This window comes from Urocitellus parryii, chromosome 10 (assembly GCF_045843805.1).
Source record: "Urocitellus parryii isolate mUroPar1 chromosome 10, mUroPar1.hap1, whole genome shotgun sequence".
Classification (NCBI taxonomy): domain Eukaryota; kingdom Metazoa; phylum Chordata; class Mammalia; order Rodentia; family Sciuridae; genus Urocitellus; species Urocitellus parryii.
Window position 1 is genome coordinate 87,413,743 of NC_135540.1, and position 15,676 is coordinate 87,429,418.

The 15,676-nt window shown below is 36.2% G+C and overlaps 1 protein-coding gene across 2 annotated transcripts in view; it reads left to right on the forward strand.

Moving 5' to 3' along the window:
• The window catches only part of Btc (betacellulin), a 51,714-nt gene that overhangs the window by 21,911 nt on the left and 14,127 nt on the right, over positions 1-15,676 (forward strand). For both annotated transcript variants that reach the window (XM_026408470.2, XM_077803420.1), the window contains exon 2: positions 3,432-3,530. In XM_026408470.2, the coding sequence (XP_026264255.1) occupies positions 3,432-3,530 (99 nt within the window). The remainder of the gene's footprint in view (positions 1-3,431; positions 3,531-15,676) is intronic.

Consider the following 15,676-nt stretch of genomic DNA (forward strand, 5'->3'; position numbering starts at 1 on the left):
TGCTTTAAAAATCATTTATTTCTCATTAAAAATTCATTATAAACCTCAATTTCTCTATGAAGTCTTTGCCACTGGGCCGAGTTGATTCTTCACCTGGTGTAACTCCTGTGTTATCTTTGTTGCTATGCTGATCACACTTTACTTGAATATTTGTGTATCTGTGTTTTCTAGTATATGATCTCCTTGAGGTCAGTGATAATATCTTTAAGACTTCAGCATCTTGCACCAGTGCCAAATACATTGTGCTTAATAAATATCTGTTGAGAGGATGGAACAGGAGTACTCTTTTTGTAATAGACTTAACTATTTGGTAGAGGGTTTGAGAGCATTTTTCTATTTTCTGCATCTCTTCTTTCAGATAGCAAACTCAAATGTCCACTAGGATCCTGACTATTAAAATAAATGAGATCAGCAAGTCTCATATAGTTTGTGGCACTTAAAGGAGTTATCTGCTTCTTAGTCCCAGCCAGTTATTAGAGGAGAAAATCCTTCATTGCCAGACCTCCTGTAATTTTGAGAGAAGCACAAACTTCAGGTCTAATATGAACTGCCTTAATTCAGTTTTGAAAAACTGTGCAGGTCAAGGAAATGATTATTCAGGAATAATTCTGTTCATGGTCATCAGTTGACGGTCTGAAGATTGTGGGTGGGAAGTAGGAGGTAGAGTGCATGTTGTTCCAGGTTCTCTGCTTGGTTTGAGTGCTGGTTTGGCTGAAGATGCCTCATCCCCTGGGGCTCTGCATCTCCCTAATGATGGTGGCCTCCTTTTGCCAAGTGAAGCCAGCATGTGGAGTGAGGTCCAGCTGAAAGGGCTTGGGTAAGGTTTTTATGAGATCAGGGTCCCTTCCATCAGATGGAGGTGAGAATAAGGGTTAAATTATAAATGATAGTGGAAGGAGTGCAACTAGACTAAAAATTGCATAAGATGTGCCAATTCATGTATTTTTTTCTGATAAAACTTAATTTTGCAAACCCTGAGCAGATATTGCTACCCCCAGTTTGTAGATGTTGACATTTACCTTTCTTTTGAGTTTCCATTATTAGAACAGATTAACTGTAAAATTAAGGTGTCCTCATTTTGCCCCATAAAGAAAGTTCATTTATGGAATTTTGGAAATGGATTAAATGTCTTTTATTATTTTCCACCAGAAATTGCTACTACAATTTTTGATTTTGAGGTTTTTGTTTGTTTATAGATTGACTGAGTCATTCTTCATCCTTTATGCTCTGTATCATTTGCCGAGATTATGAAGATGAGTAATACATAGTTTCTGTGTTTGAGAAACCCTAAGTGATTGTTTGCTTCTATTTGTTCTAAGTGTAAAGGGAGAGACAAATATTGGGGAGAAAACGTGTAAATAATTGAGAAATTTGGTGGCCAAACTGTGACAAAAAAAGTGAGTCATTCCTTTTTCTCGTTGCAATAAACAAAATGTGCTGGTAAAAAATTGGAAAGCACAAATAAGCAAGATTAAGAAAAAAAATCCCCTCTTAGCCAGTGTGAGCAACTCTGTATTTATTTATTAAGTGACTATTTATACAAATTGTTTTTTTAACTTTATAAACAAAGAAACCCATGCACACAAATCACACTAAATGATTATCCTATAGTCTGCTTTCTTGTTTAGAAATATATTAAAATGTTCTGTTGGTGTTTGAACACCATTTTTTATGGCTGAAAACTTATTACATGAAGATAAATAAAATGTATTTAATCAATGCTCTATTGTTAACTATTTAGGTAATTTCTATTTTTTTCTTACACCATATAGAAATTTCTAAAGCTAGCTAAATCTTTTTTTATGTGTTCTGAATTATTTCTTTAGGAAAAATTACTAGCAATGTAGCTATTGGATTTAAGGGTTTGTACATTGTTTGAGTTATTTTTTGATTTAACTTCTGTAGAGTTAAATCTACAGATTTAAGATTACAGATTAAATCTATAGATAAGCAGTATGAGTTTATCCATCACCAGTGGATTTGAGTTGCCATTTCTTTTTACTTTTTCCAACACCAAGTAGCATATCTTTCTTTTAAAAAAATCTTTTCTAATTTGAAAAATGGAAAAAAAAAAAGCCTGTCTTTATAAAGACCCTTTTGAATAGTCTTTGACATTTGAACATCTTGGCTACTGCAGTTTTCTGTTGTAGGACTATTATTTTGTATTGTGAAGAATTGGTTGGCTGATTATCTGCCTTAGTTATCTGCTTTAGAGCAAGTTGAGGGTCAGGATTGTTGTATTCACCTGTGTGTTCCTGGATGCCCATGAATTGAATTGAAATGAATTGGGGAAGATGTGCTGTTTAGAAATTGTTAGTGTATAATTTTCAATATAACCAGTGAGAGGTTAAGTTACATCCTGCATAATAATGAGTAAGTTTTACTGATCACTGATTATATGCCAACCCTATCTTCAGTGCTTTGAATTCTTAACACATTGTTATGGTTTAAGTATAAGGTATCTCCCAAAAGTGTATGTGTGAAACAATACAAGAATATTCAGAGGTGAAATGACTAGAGTATGAGGGCCTTAACCTAATCTGTGGATTAATCCACTGATTTGGACTAACAGGGTGGTAATTGTAAGCTGGTAGGATGCGGTTAGAGAAAATAGTTTCCTGGGGGCATTCATTGGGGTTTATATTTTGTCCCTGGTGAATGGAGCACATTCTCTCTGTGTTTCCTTTTTACCGTGTCCTGAGCTATTCTTGGCCATGGTCTTCCACCATGATGTTCTGCCTCACCTTGAGCCCAGAGCTGTGGAGTCAGCCAACCATGGACTGAACCTTTGAAACTATAAGCCAAGATAAACTTTTATTAAATGACTATTTATACTATTTATGTTGTTCTTGTCAGGTCTTTTGGTCACAGCAGTGAAACTGACTTGAACACACCAAATTAGCATACTTTTAACACTGATAAACAGGTCTTAAACTCAGGACTAGCTACTTCCTAAGCCACCTTTATATTCCTCTTTTCCTCTCTTCTATCCTCTCCTCTTTTCCTTGTAGACATTTTTTATATATACTTACTAGAGAGAACAGCATAATGAACCTCGACACACCATCATGCAGTTTCAACAATTACCACCATGAAGCCAGTCTTGTTTCCTCTGTCTTTTCCTCATTACTTTGTAGCCTTATTTCCATGTTGGATTATTTTAAAGCAAATCTCAGGCTCCTTCCTAAAATATGTCCAAGTCTCCTCCTTTAAGATGCATATTCAAGTATAAGAACTCTGGCTTGAAAATACCATCTTTAACTGATAATATGAGACATTCTGGCCTCTGTTCCCCTGCCTGGCTGGGAGAGAGGTACAGAGCCACAGGCTTGCTAGTCTCCTAAGTGGATCATGACTTGGAGATAGTATTTCACATTAAGCAAATTCTTGAGTTCTCATGCTTATTTTTTGGTTCTGTTTTGTACTTAAAGGCCTAGTGATCCTCCACTGTGTGGTGGCTGATGGGAATTCAACCAGAAGTCCTGAAACAAATGGCCCTCTCTGTGGAGATCTTGGGGAAAACTGCACAGGTAACACTTCATATTCAATCTTGGAAAGTTGATCTCCCTGTTTTAATATTTTGATAATAGAAGTCATAATATTAGGCAGTTCTTTAAGCACAGGGTAATGTACAAGGTATTGTACTAAGTGGTTTACATTCAGTTATTCACTCATTCCTTAAAACAGCCCGCTGAGTGAGGTTATATTTTTTAAATTTTTATTTTAGGATAAAGTTTACAAAGGCTAAGCAAATTTCCCAAGGTCACACAGCTAGTAAATAGAAAATCTGGGATTTTAACTCGGGTCTTTCTGACTTCCAGTACCTTCATTCTTAACTACTATATTGGATGTACCAGACATGAGCCATAACCTGTGATATCTTGCACTGGATTCATGGAAAGATGGCACATACTGTTTAAATTTAAATTCTTTTATTTTCTCTGCTTGGAAAAAGAGAAAAAGGTAAAGGAGATGCTTGAGTTAGTTTTCTCAAAGTTGTCATTCTAAGGCAGAGTTTTTCCTTAGTAAGGGTTTATGGACCATCTGGCCCTTGCTGAAGTACTGAACCTTGCTGAAATACCATGAAAGCAGCCATACATGCTATGCAAATTAATAGGCTTGGCTGTGTTCCAACAAAATTTTATTTAGAGAAACAGGCCATGGGCCACATGTGACCCTTGGAACATAGTTTGCTGACCCCCAGTCTAAGGTGCTGTTTATTTTGTTTAGATTGTGTGATCTTGTCTTCTATAAGGTATTGTCTGATTTTAAAAAAATAACAAAAACAAAATACAAGCCTTTTCCCAAGAGTAGGGTGGAGTAGAGAAGAGCCTGTAGGTTCCCTGGAAACTTTTCTGGGCTGGGAGTGTGGTGACTTGATGTGAGTGCCCCTTTCCTAGCACCCTGGGAACCTTGTGGCTGAGCCAGGAACATGCTGAGCAACTCTTCCTGAGCTGAGTCATTAGCTCCAGCCCAGTCTTCGTCTTTCATCCTGCAGAGCAGTGGGTGGGCTGGAGGGTGTGCATAGGCTGTGGCATCCACTGGTGTCTTAGGTCATGCTTGTGTGGGCCTGGTCTTGTCACCCATGTAGGGAGAACAAGGCCAACTTTATGTGATTGTGTGTTTTTCTTCACTCTGGCTTCAGATGTCTTCAATGATGACATTTTCACATTTCCCTTGGGAAATTATCCATCATCTGATGACTGACAATGTTCAAAAATCTACTCCTAGATGTGTTTTTGTTTTTGTTTTGTTTTGCAGGGCTGGGAATTGAACCCAGAGCCTTGTGCATGCCAGGCAAGCAATTATCACTGAGACACATTGCCAGTCCCTAAATGTGTTTTCTAATTTTACTTTGATTGTAGCAAGACATTTAACATGAGATCTGAATTGTTAATAAATTTTAAGGTAGACAATACAGAAGATCTCTTGAATCATTTCCTTTTCATAACTCCAACTACATACCTGTTGAGTAGAAACTTACCATCTCCTCCCTCCTCAAACTCCTGGCAACCACCTTTCCACTCTCTGCTTCTATAAATTTTGCTGTTTTAGATACTTTATAAAAGTGAATTCAAATAATGTTTGTCCTTATGTGACTGGCTTATTTCACTTAGTATAGTATCATCCAGATTAAGTCACATTTTCATGCATTGTAGGGTCTTCTTCTTTTAAAAGGCTGAATATCATTTCCTTGAATTTCTATGCCACATTTTCTTTATCTATTCCTCTGTCAGTGGACAAATGGCGTATGTCCAGTTTTGGATTCTTGTGAATAGTGCTGCAATGAGCATGGAAGTGAAAATCTCTCTTTGAGTTTCTGATTTCAGTTCTTTTGAATTAATACCCAGAAGTGGGATTTTTGGATTATATGGAAATTCTATTTTTCATTTTTTTTGAGGAGCCTACATATTGTTTCCCATAGTAGCTGTGCCATTTTACATTCTGACCAAGAGTTTACAAGGGTTCCAATTTCTCCACATATTTGCCAACACTTTTTCTGTCTTTGATAATGGCAATGCTAACAGATGTGAGGTGATCTTATTATGGTTGTGATTTGCACTTCTCTGATGATTTATGGTGTTGAACACCTTACATATTGGCCATTTGTAAGTCTTTGAAGAAATATGTATTCAATTCCTTAGCCCAGTTGAGAACTCAAGAGTATTGGTTTTCTTGAATTGAGATGTAAGAGTTTCTTATATGCTTTAGATATTATTTCCTTATCTCATATATAATTTGAAAACACTTTCCCCTATTCTACAGGTACCTTTCCACTCTGTTGTTTCCTTTACTGTGAATAAATTTTTAATTTGGTGCCATTCCACTTGATTTTGGCTTTTGTTGACTGTGTTTTGGATATCAAATTCAAGAAATGATTACCAATGATTTTAGAGTTTCAGGTCTTATATTGAAGTCTCCAGTCTGTTCTGAGTTGACTTTTGTTTATGGTATGAGAAAGGCACCCAATTTCATTCTTTTACATATAAATATCAAGTTTTAAAATATCATTTATTGGAGAAACAATCCTGTTTCATTTTGTATTCTTTGCACCGTTGCTGAAGATTAGTTGACCATATATGCATGAGTTTATTTCTGTGCTGTCTATTTTGTCCCATGGTCTGTATTATGTCTGTTTTTATGCCAGTACCACACTTTTTGTTTTGTTTTGTTTTTGAGGGTGAGGTAAATTGAATCCAGAAGCATTTAACCACTGAGCCACATCCCCATCCCTTTTGTTTTTGTATTTTATTTAGAGATTGGGTCTCACTGAGTTGCTTAAGGCCTTTCTAAGTTGCTGAGGCTGGTTTTTAACTCAAAATCCTACCCTTAGTCTTCTGAGCCACTGGAATACAGTCCTGTGTCACCATGCCTGGCTACCACACTGTAGCAAACACTAAATCTATCTTTGTAATATATTTTGAAATCACATTGATTGGTTTTCCTATGGAACCATCCTCACATTTTAGGGATGAATTTAATTTTCTCGTGGTGTCTCATTCTTTTATTTTGCTGTAGGATTTTATTTTCTAGTATTTTATTGAGGAGTTTTACAACTATATTCGTCTGGGGCATTATCCTGTAACTTGATTTTCTTGAAGTGATTTTGTTTGGCTTTGAGGTCACACAATGCTGCACTTACAAAATGAGTTTGGAAGTGTTCTCCCACTTCAACTTTTGGGAATAGCTTGAGAAGATTTATCATTAATTATTTAAATATTTGATAGAATTTACCAGAGAAGCCATCTAGTCCTGAACTTTTCTGTTTTGGAAGGGTTTTAATACTTCTTTTTGTATGTAATTGAGTGTGTGTGGTACTGGGTTTTGAACCCAGTGCCTTGTGCATGCGAGGCAAGCATTCTACCAACAGAGCTGTATCCCCAGCCCCTTGTTTTAGAAAGTTTTTTATTCGATTCAGTCTCATTAGTTACAAGTGTTGAGATATTATTCTCCTTATAATATGGTTATGGTAGGTTTTATGTTTCTAGGAATTTATCCATTTCTTCTAGATCATTCCATTTGTTGGTGTATAGTTTTTCATAGTCTCATGTGATGCCTTTCACCTCTGTACCATCAATTGTAATATCTTTTTCATTTTGTTCTTTATTTATTCTTTTCTTCTCACTGTTTTGCTAAATATTCATCAATTTTATTTGCCTTTTCAAAAAACCAACTCTTAATTCTTTTAATTTTTTCTATTAATTTCCTTGTCTGTTTCATTTATTCTTAATCTAATCTCTACTATTTCCTCCCTTCTACGAACTTCAGGCTTGGTTTGTTCCTCTTTTTCTAGTTTCTTAAAGTGTAAATTTACCTGGTTATTTGAGATCTTACTTCATTCTTTAATGTAGATATTTACCATCATAAACTTCCTTATTAGTGCTGCTTCGTTACATATCCTAAGTTTTGATATGTTGTGTTTGTTTCAAAGTATTTTCTAATTTTCCTCTTAATTTGTCTTTGCTGTATTGATTTTTCAGGAGTGTATTGTTTGACTTTCACATACTTGTGAATATTCCAGTTTTCCTTCTGCTACTATTGAGTTCTAATTTCATTTCAATGTGATCAGAAAAGATAATTGGTATGATTTTGATCTACTTAAATTTGTTAAGACATTTTGGTACTATAACATGTGATCCGTATTGAAGAACGCACTTGAGAAAAAATGTGTATTCTGCTGCTGTTGGACAAAATGTTTTGTTAATTATCAGGTAGGTCTGGTCCAAAATGTTGTTCAGTCCACTATTAATTACCTTATTGATGTTCTGTCTGGATGGTCTCTCTATTATTGGAAGTGGACTATTTGAGTCTTCTAATATTATGGTATTGCCATCTAGAGAAAAGTTTCCCAGATGGTCTTGGACCATCCTAAATATATTCCTTTTCTTACCTGTAATTAGTTCCCAGGAAAAACTGTAGAATGTACTAGAAATCATCATCAGAACACTCATATCATATCAGGAGTAACTGACAGGAATAGCCTGGGCTCTGTTCCTGTCCCTGCTAGAAGAAGAGATCCTGCAGAGTTTTATCCTAGTGAGTCTCATTTACCCATTGTGTAAATCTCAGGGAAAGCTGCTTTTCAGGGTTCCTCAACTTCAGTACCACATGGAACACATGCAGATTAGATTCCTTTCTCCCTGTGTAGTTTTCCTGAGCTTTGGTGGTCACCACAAATCCTAGTATTTTATTGCTCCTTGTTGCCTGTGAAAATAATGTTGTTTTGCTTGTTGTATGAGTGTTCTGTCTACTGGACTTGTACAAATCAATTGCTAACTAATGCATGGTGAGAATTATCTCTTTCTTTCATGTCAGTCAATATTTGCTTCATATATTTAGATATTATAATGTTGAATGCATATATATTTACAATAGTTTTATCATTCTGGTAAAATAAAAACTTTATCATAGTACAACGTCTATCTTTCTCATTTGATCTCTTGTGGCAGATTTTGAATTAATGGTTATTTTGTCTAATATATGTCTAGTCACCTCTCATCTCTTTTGTTTACCCTTTGTATGGGCTCTGTCCATCCTTTCAATTTTGGCCTCCATACATTCTTGAATCTAAAGTGATTCATTTCCATGCCATGCAAGACATAGACTTGAATCTTGTGTTTTTGTATCCATTCAGCCATTCTATAGCATAGGATTGGGAAGTTTAACTTATTTACATTTAAAGTAATTATTGATAGGGAAGGAATTCCTATTGCTATTTTGTTAATTATTTTATATCCTGTAGTCTTTTTCCTCTCCTGCTGTTTTCCTTTATGTTCTGTTGACGTTTTCTTTTTATTGATATGCTTTGATTATTTTCTCTTTTCCTTTTACATGTCTCCTATAGATGTCTTATTGGTGGTCACCATGGACTTTCATAAAATACAATTAAGATTGAGTATATAAAGCTGGAAACAGCTTAACTTCAATCACATAAAAAATTCATCCTTTTACTTCCTTTCGTTCTACACCTTGTGATTGATATCACAATTTGCACTTTTACACTATTGTATATCCATTAATATATTTTATATTTATAACCATTTTATACTTTTGTCTTTTAACTTTAAACTAAAATTAAAAGTAATATATCTTTCTCATTATAGTAATAGAAGTTTTTGTATTTGTCTATATATTTTACATTTACCAATAAGGTTTATATTTTCTTGGGATTTTTATAACTATTTAGCGTTCTTTGACTTCCACATTACTTTGCTTGTAAGGTAGCATTGGAGGTGGTAAAACCTCTGACTTCGTCTGGGAAAGTCTGTATTTTTTCTTAGATTTTGAAGGTCAGTTTTGCTGGATATAGTATTCTTGGTTGGCAGATGATTTCTTTCAGTGGTTTGACTATGTCATCTCACTCCTTTATGGCCTATAAGATTTCTACTGAGAAATCCACTTACAGTGTAATGGAGATTCCTTTGTACATGAAAAGTCTTGCTGCCAAATATTTTCTCTTCATCTTAGACTTTTGCCCATTTGATTATAATGAGATTTGGTGTGGATTTCTTTGGGTTCCTCTTATTTGGGATACACTGGACCTCCTGGGTATGGATATCCATTTATTTCCCTTGATTTGGAAAACTTTGTCCATAATTTATTTGAATAAGCTTTCTGCCCTTTCTCTATTTTGTTTCCCTCATACTCACATAAACTATATATTGAGCTTCTTGATGGTGATCTGTAGGTCCGTTGTTATTGTTTAGATATGAGGTGTCCACCAATAGCTCATGTGTGAGACAATGCAAGAGAGTTTAGTGGTGAAATGATTGGATTATGAGAGCCTTAACCTAATCAGGTATTAATCCCCTGATAGGTATTAACTGGGTGGTAACCATAAGCAGGTGGGGTATGGCTGGCAGAGGAGGGTCATTGGAAGTGTGCCTTTGGGATATACATTTTGTCCCTGGAGAGTGGAACTATCTCTCTCTACTTCCTGGTGCCATGTACTGAGTTTCTTTTCTCTACAACATTCTTCTACCCTTCTTACCTAGCACCCAGAGCAATGGATCCCAGTCTATGGACTGAGACCTCTGAAACTGTGAGTGCCAAATAAACATTTCCCCCTCTAAAAATGTTCTTCTCAGGCCTTTTGTTCATAGCAGAAAAAAAAAAAAAAGTTGACTAAATCATCCTTTAAGCTTCTTTTTCTCTCTTTTTGCTCTTTTTTAACTGTACAATTTCCAATGACTTCTTCAAGTTCACTGAGACCTTTTTTTTTTGCTTGACATAGTCTGTTTTTGAACTTCTAGTGAATTTTCAGTTTCATTATTATTCAGCAACAACATTTATGTTTAATATTTTTAAGCATTTCTCTCTCTTTGTCAAAATTTTTACTTTGTACATACATAGTTCTCCTGACTTTGTTCAGTATCCTTATGATCATTTATTTTGAATTCTCTGTCAGGTATATTTCTTCATATCATTGGGATTAGTTTATTTTGACCCTTTCTTTGTGCCATTTTTCACTCTTTCTTCATTTCCCTTGACTCTTTTTTGCTGGTATTTGAATATTGAAGAAAATACCTACTGCTCACAATTTTTGCAGGCTGGCTTATATGAGACGAGACCCTCATCAATCAGTCCAGTTAGATATTGTCAGGACCTTTCAAATTTCCATGCTAGTTACTCTGACTCCTTTGTTCTTAATGGCCCTTGGACTCAAGAGAATGCCAAGTCTCATCAGTGCTCTGAGACAAATTAGACCAAAGTCAGTCTCTTGACAGCTTTGGGAAGAATTGGGTCCTTATATAGTCTTCCTGACGTTTTCTCTCCACAGGGAGAATCTGAGAAAAGGTCTTTTGGCGCTTTCATTCTGTGATAACTTAGTGGAGGGTGCATGATTGCTGCTAGTTCAAACTGTGGCCGTGGTCTCTGTTCTTACTGGCTCCCAGTAGAGTATGCTGGGTCCTGTCAGTGTTCCAAAAGAGGCAAGACAGAAACATGTCATTTGTCAACCCTCAGATGAAATAGGACAAGTCATATATTGAATGTGAAGTTCAACTCTTTTACTCCCTGGGGAGAAGGTGGGCGCTGGTATTCTTCCTCTGCTTACTCTGTGCTGAGCCAGAGGATGAGCCAGGGAATTGCCCGTGTAAACTGCTGTCTCTGATATCACTGGTCCCATGTGGGTAGAGTGTGCTCCAAAACAAGCAAGACAGAAACCAATCTTCTGGGAAGCCCCTGTAAGTGCTGGGGTATTGGATATGCAGTCTGAATCTTTCTCTTTCAAAGAAGAAGCTAGGATATGGAGTTGGGAGGCAGGGAGCAGGTAGTTCTGATCCTATGGCACTGAACTCTGGGTAGAGACTGAGGTGAGAGGCTCTGATGACTTTCCTTGCTGGCTTCCACGGGTTTCTGCACTCATCTCGAGTACAGGAGCTTTTCAGTGAATTTCTGCATGGCTCACACAGGGAATTTGTCTGATGTTGTTGATGACTCAGGGAAGGGGAGGAGAGTTGAAGCCTCTTTATTCTGCTGTCTTTCTGATGTTACTCCCTGTTTTCTAATTTTCTATGTAATACAAATAGATGTTGTTTTTGTATTTTCCCCCAATAACCTTTAATGAAAGAGGGGCTAAGGAAACCCCAAACAGAGTAATCCTCAGTCTTTCACAGCCATTTTGTTATCTCAGGTGTCTTTCTTCTTCCAGCACCAAACTGTCTTCCTTTAAAGACTGTCCCATGGATGCAAATCTTCCCTCTGTCATACTCCCCCAGTAATCAGTGACACTTGACCTCTCGCATGGTCCCCATTGTACAAAAGCCAATTGCTCAGAGGGTAGAAACTGTGGAATATGGTCTATATATTTAACTTTTTAAATTCAAATTTTAAAAATTAAAATTGTATTAATTTTATATTACTTGCATAATATTTGGACTTTTAGATTCCTCTTCTCTTCTACTTAGGAAGATCAGTGAGGAAATTGGTTCCCCTCTTAAAATCCATACCTTTCTCTGGATTTTGCTCAAGGAATTTCCCTTAGTCATAATTTCTCAGAGGTGATCTGCAAAAAATGCCCAAATAATTTTTTTTGGTCATATCCTGCTTTCTTCCTACAGCTTCCAAATTGAAGAATCCTTGATTCTTGTGTCTCACCATCATTTTTTGTTTCTATCCATTTTACTCCTTTTTAAGAGTTCAGGTTGGCATTTCTAGATTTTATGATACCCAAGTAACATTATTAGCACAATTAAAGCACAACTAGATTAGTAGCTTGGTAGAGGACTAGAGTTTGTTTGCCACAATTTGATGTCAGAAAGACAATTTTGGATTTTTCTGGATAAGATATTGTTCTTCTTGAAAATATAATAATATCTTTTGCTATTTGAGAAATATGTCCAGGAAATGGAGCGAGAAAGGATTCTAGCTTGGCTGTACTTTGGACAGTATTGATGAATCAAATGAGAAACTAGAAATATAAACCAGAAATATTCAGTATTTCTTTGGTTTACTCTCCTTTTCATAATAGTCTATTTTTAATCTACTCAGAAAACAGCAAAACCCCTCCCAAAAGATGATTCTAAACATGATGAAAATCAATGGAATTGATTTTGAAAATGCTAACCAGAAAATGGGCTTCCAAATTTTTGTGTCATCAGAAGTGCTGTTATCTGATATTATCATTATCCTTTCATATTAGCAGGCTAATTCAGTGCACTGCCTTAAAATATCACCTAAAAGCAATACACATGCTATGGTGAACACGCTTGAGTGATCTTTCAGGATTGAAACTGGATTGGCCTGTTCTCACGTTATAATTAACTGACTTTAAATAAACCATCTTCCTTTTCTTTCCCTTCCCCTCCCTCTCTCCCTCTTTCCTTCTGTCTTTGTTTCCTTCCTTATTTTGTTTTCTTCCCTTTTTTGCTATGTTTATTATATTACATTAACATGTATCTAGGGTCCACACATCATACCAATAACACTTAAAAGAAAACAATAGCACCCATCATCTATCAAACTTCTGCTAATTGCCAAATACCTTTCTACTGTTTTACATATATAAATTCACTTAATTTATAATTTTGTCTTTGTTATCCATTTTTTAGATGAAAAAAATCAAGGCACAGAGAGACTAATTTGTTTCAGATCACACAGTTAACATGACTTTGGAGAGATCATCTCCTAAACTGCTTAGAATCATGTGGGAATATAAAAATGTGAAACATGAGGGAAATACTTAAAAGGAACGTTGCTTGGACAAAAGATTCTTGAGAGAGGAATTGATATGGAGCTGGAGTAGGTCTCTTCTAATAACTGGCTTTGTGATCTTTAGTAAGTCACTTAAACTTTCAAAGACTGAGCTTGTAACCTGTAAAATGAAAACGTGAATTGGGTGATCTTCAGGAATCTTTTCTGTGTCCAGTTGTTTCTATGATTTAATTTTCACTATCTAAGGAAGGATTCCATTTTTAATTTGCCATTTTGCAACCCGAGTAAGGCGTTTATCCATTCCGCTAATACTCATGATCACCTGCACCTAAGCAGAAGGTGCTCTTGTAGGTGCCCTGGATGAATGGTTCATACCTGTAAAGATAAGGTCAGAAAGGCAGTGGAGACATGGTCAGCAGGTAGGTCCCACGAGGCCTTGCCAGGGACTCAGAGGACATCAACTTTTACTCTGAGTTAATTTAACAGCATCCTCTGATTTCTTGCACAGTCTAGGCAGTGAAGAGGGCCTCAATGGCAGCAGGGAGATGAGTTACGTGTTGCCATGGAGACTTTTTGCAGCCTAGAAATGGCTTAGACCAGGGTTGAGGAGATAATTGGGTAATTCTACATGTATTCTTAATGCAGTCAATAGATTCTGCTGAGGAATTGGATGTAGAGCAAGAGAGAAAGAAGTTAAGATAGTGCTAGAATATTTTATCTAAATAACAGAAATAATGGCTATTATTTACTGAGTTAAGGAAAGACCACATTTGAAGGAAAAATCAAGGATCACATTTTGGAAGGGTTAAGTTGAAATGCTAGTTGGAGTCCAACTGGACCTAGTTGTATTGTCGGCATTGAGGGAAGATACTTGGGATGGAAACTACATTTGGGAATTGTAGCCCTAAAGATGTTTTTACAGAAAGGAGATGATGAAACCAGTCAGGGAAGGAGTGTGGAGAGAAGAGATGAGTAAACATGGAGCACCCTTGTACTGTAAAACTGTAGAGAGTGAGTGAGATGAGGAAGAATCAGCAAGGGAGAATCAGCAAAGGATCCATCATATACATTAGAATTGCATAATGTGTATTCCTGACATACAAAAGGAATACAAGCTTTCTTTCTGCCCATTGATCTTTATTGGCTACCAGCCTTGAGCAATTTTAAATGCATGAAGATATACTCACCCTTCAACACATGAGTCAGCTTTCTATTACTGTAACAAATAACTGATATAATCAGCTTATTAATGAGGAAGGTTAATTTTGTCTCCTAGTTTTGGAGGATTCCGTCTATGGGTTGGCCCCATTGCTTTTGGTCTGTGACAAGGCTGTGATCTGCCTTGTTGGGGGAGGATGCTGCTCACCAGTGGCCAGGAAGCAAAGAGAGAGGAAGAGATTGTTGTCTCACAACCCCTTTGAAAGCATGCCTCTAATGACCTGAGACCTCCCACAGGCCAACCTGGTTAAAAGATGACTTGCTGATCTGCCTGTATTGCTGCCTTCCCCAACCCATGCATTCCCAGTAACTTAGAAAGGGGTAAGAGTGAATGTGTGAGACACAACTTCCTCTTTTACTTTTCTATCGCAAATGTCATTAGATATAGGACAAGCGGGAATCCTATATTATAATAAAATTTCAAATTTTGCTTTTCTTCAAGGACACCATGAATTCCCATTCTCTAAAATCACAGTTAGTTGGTAAGATAAGGAGGAAAATTAACTTAAAAAATATAAAACTTTCTATCTCACCTTTTGGCTTAAGCAGGTTGTAAAATCAGGGAAAACCCTATTGGGAAGATGCCTGGAAGCCAAGGAGTATAATATCAAAGCCTTTGGCTCTACTTCATAAGCTCAGAGGACATTTCTCTAAATTCTTAGATTCTCTTCTGTGCACTTCTACCTTTTGTAGGTCATATACCTGTGTGGAAGGATGGATTAGGACTTATTTATTTTCCTTCCCCTCTCTCCTTATTAACACCTGTGGGACTTCTACTTCAAAATCTAGCATCCCTTATAACTCTCTTACATGGAATTTTAACTATGTATCTAAATAAGGGGCTAGAAATACTATGAAATTGTAACCTTTGTAACATGTATTACAAAAAGTGTTGTAATAATAATTATAGTATTAATTGCCCTTAGAATTGATTTGTCATTTACAGAATCATCATATAGATTTCTAATAAGCGCTGTCTTGACATTAAGTGAGGGTTTTAGGAAAAAATAGACCTAATGTATTCGTTCTAAAGAGTTTTAGTCACAAAGGTGTCACAAATCTTCTTTCTTTATAAGAATTAGAATCATACACAGAAGGACAAAGAAATCATGCTATATTTAATCAAAACATCCATCAAATTGAGGAAAAATCCATATTGGAAATAAGTCACTTGGGGTCTTCTATATTCCTCCATGTTGGCTTAGCCCAAAGGGATCTATTACAGCTCATCTCACTATTCATAGACCCAAGGAGGATGACCACTTCTCAGTGATTTTAAAAAAGATGTCCTTGCTTCTGATTC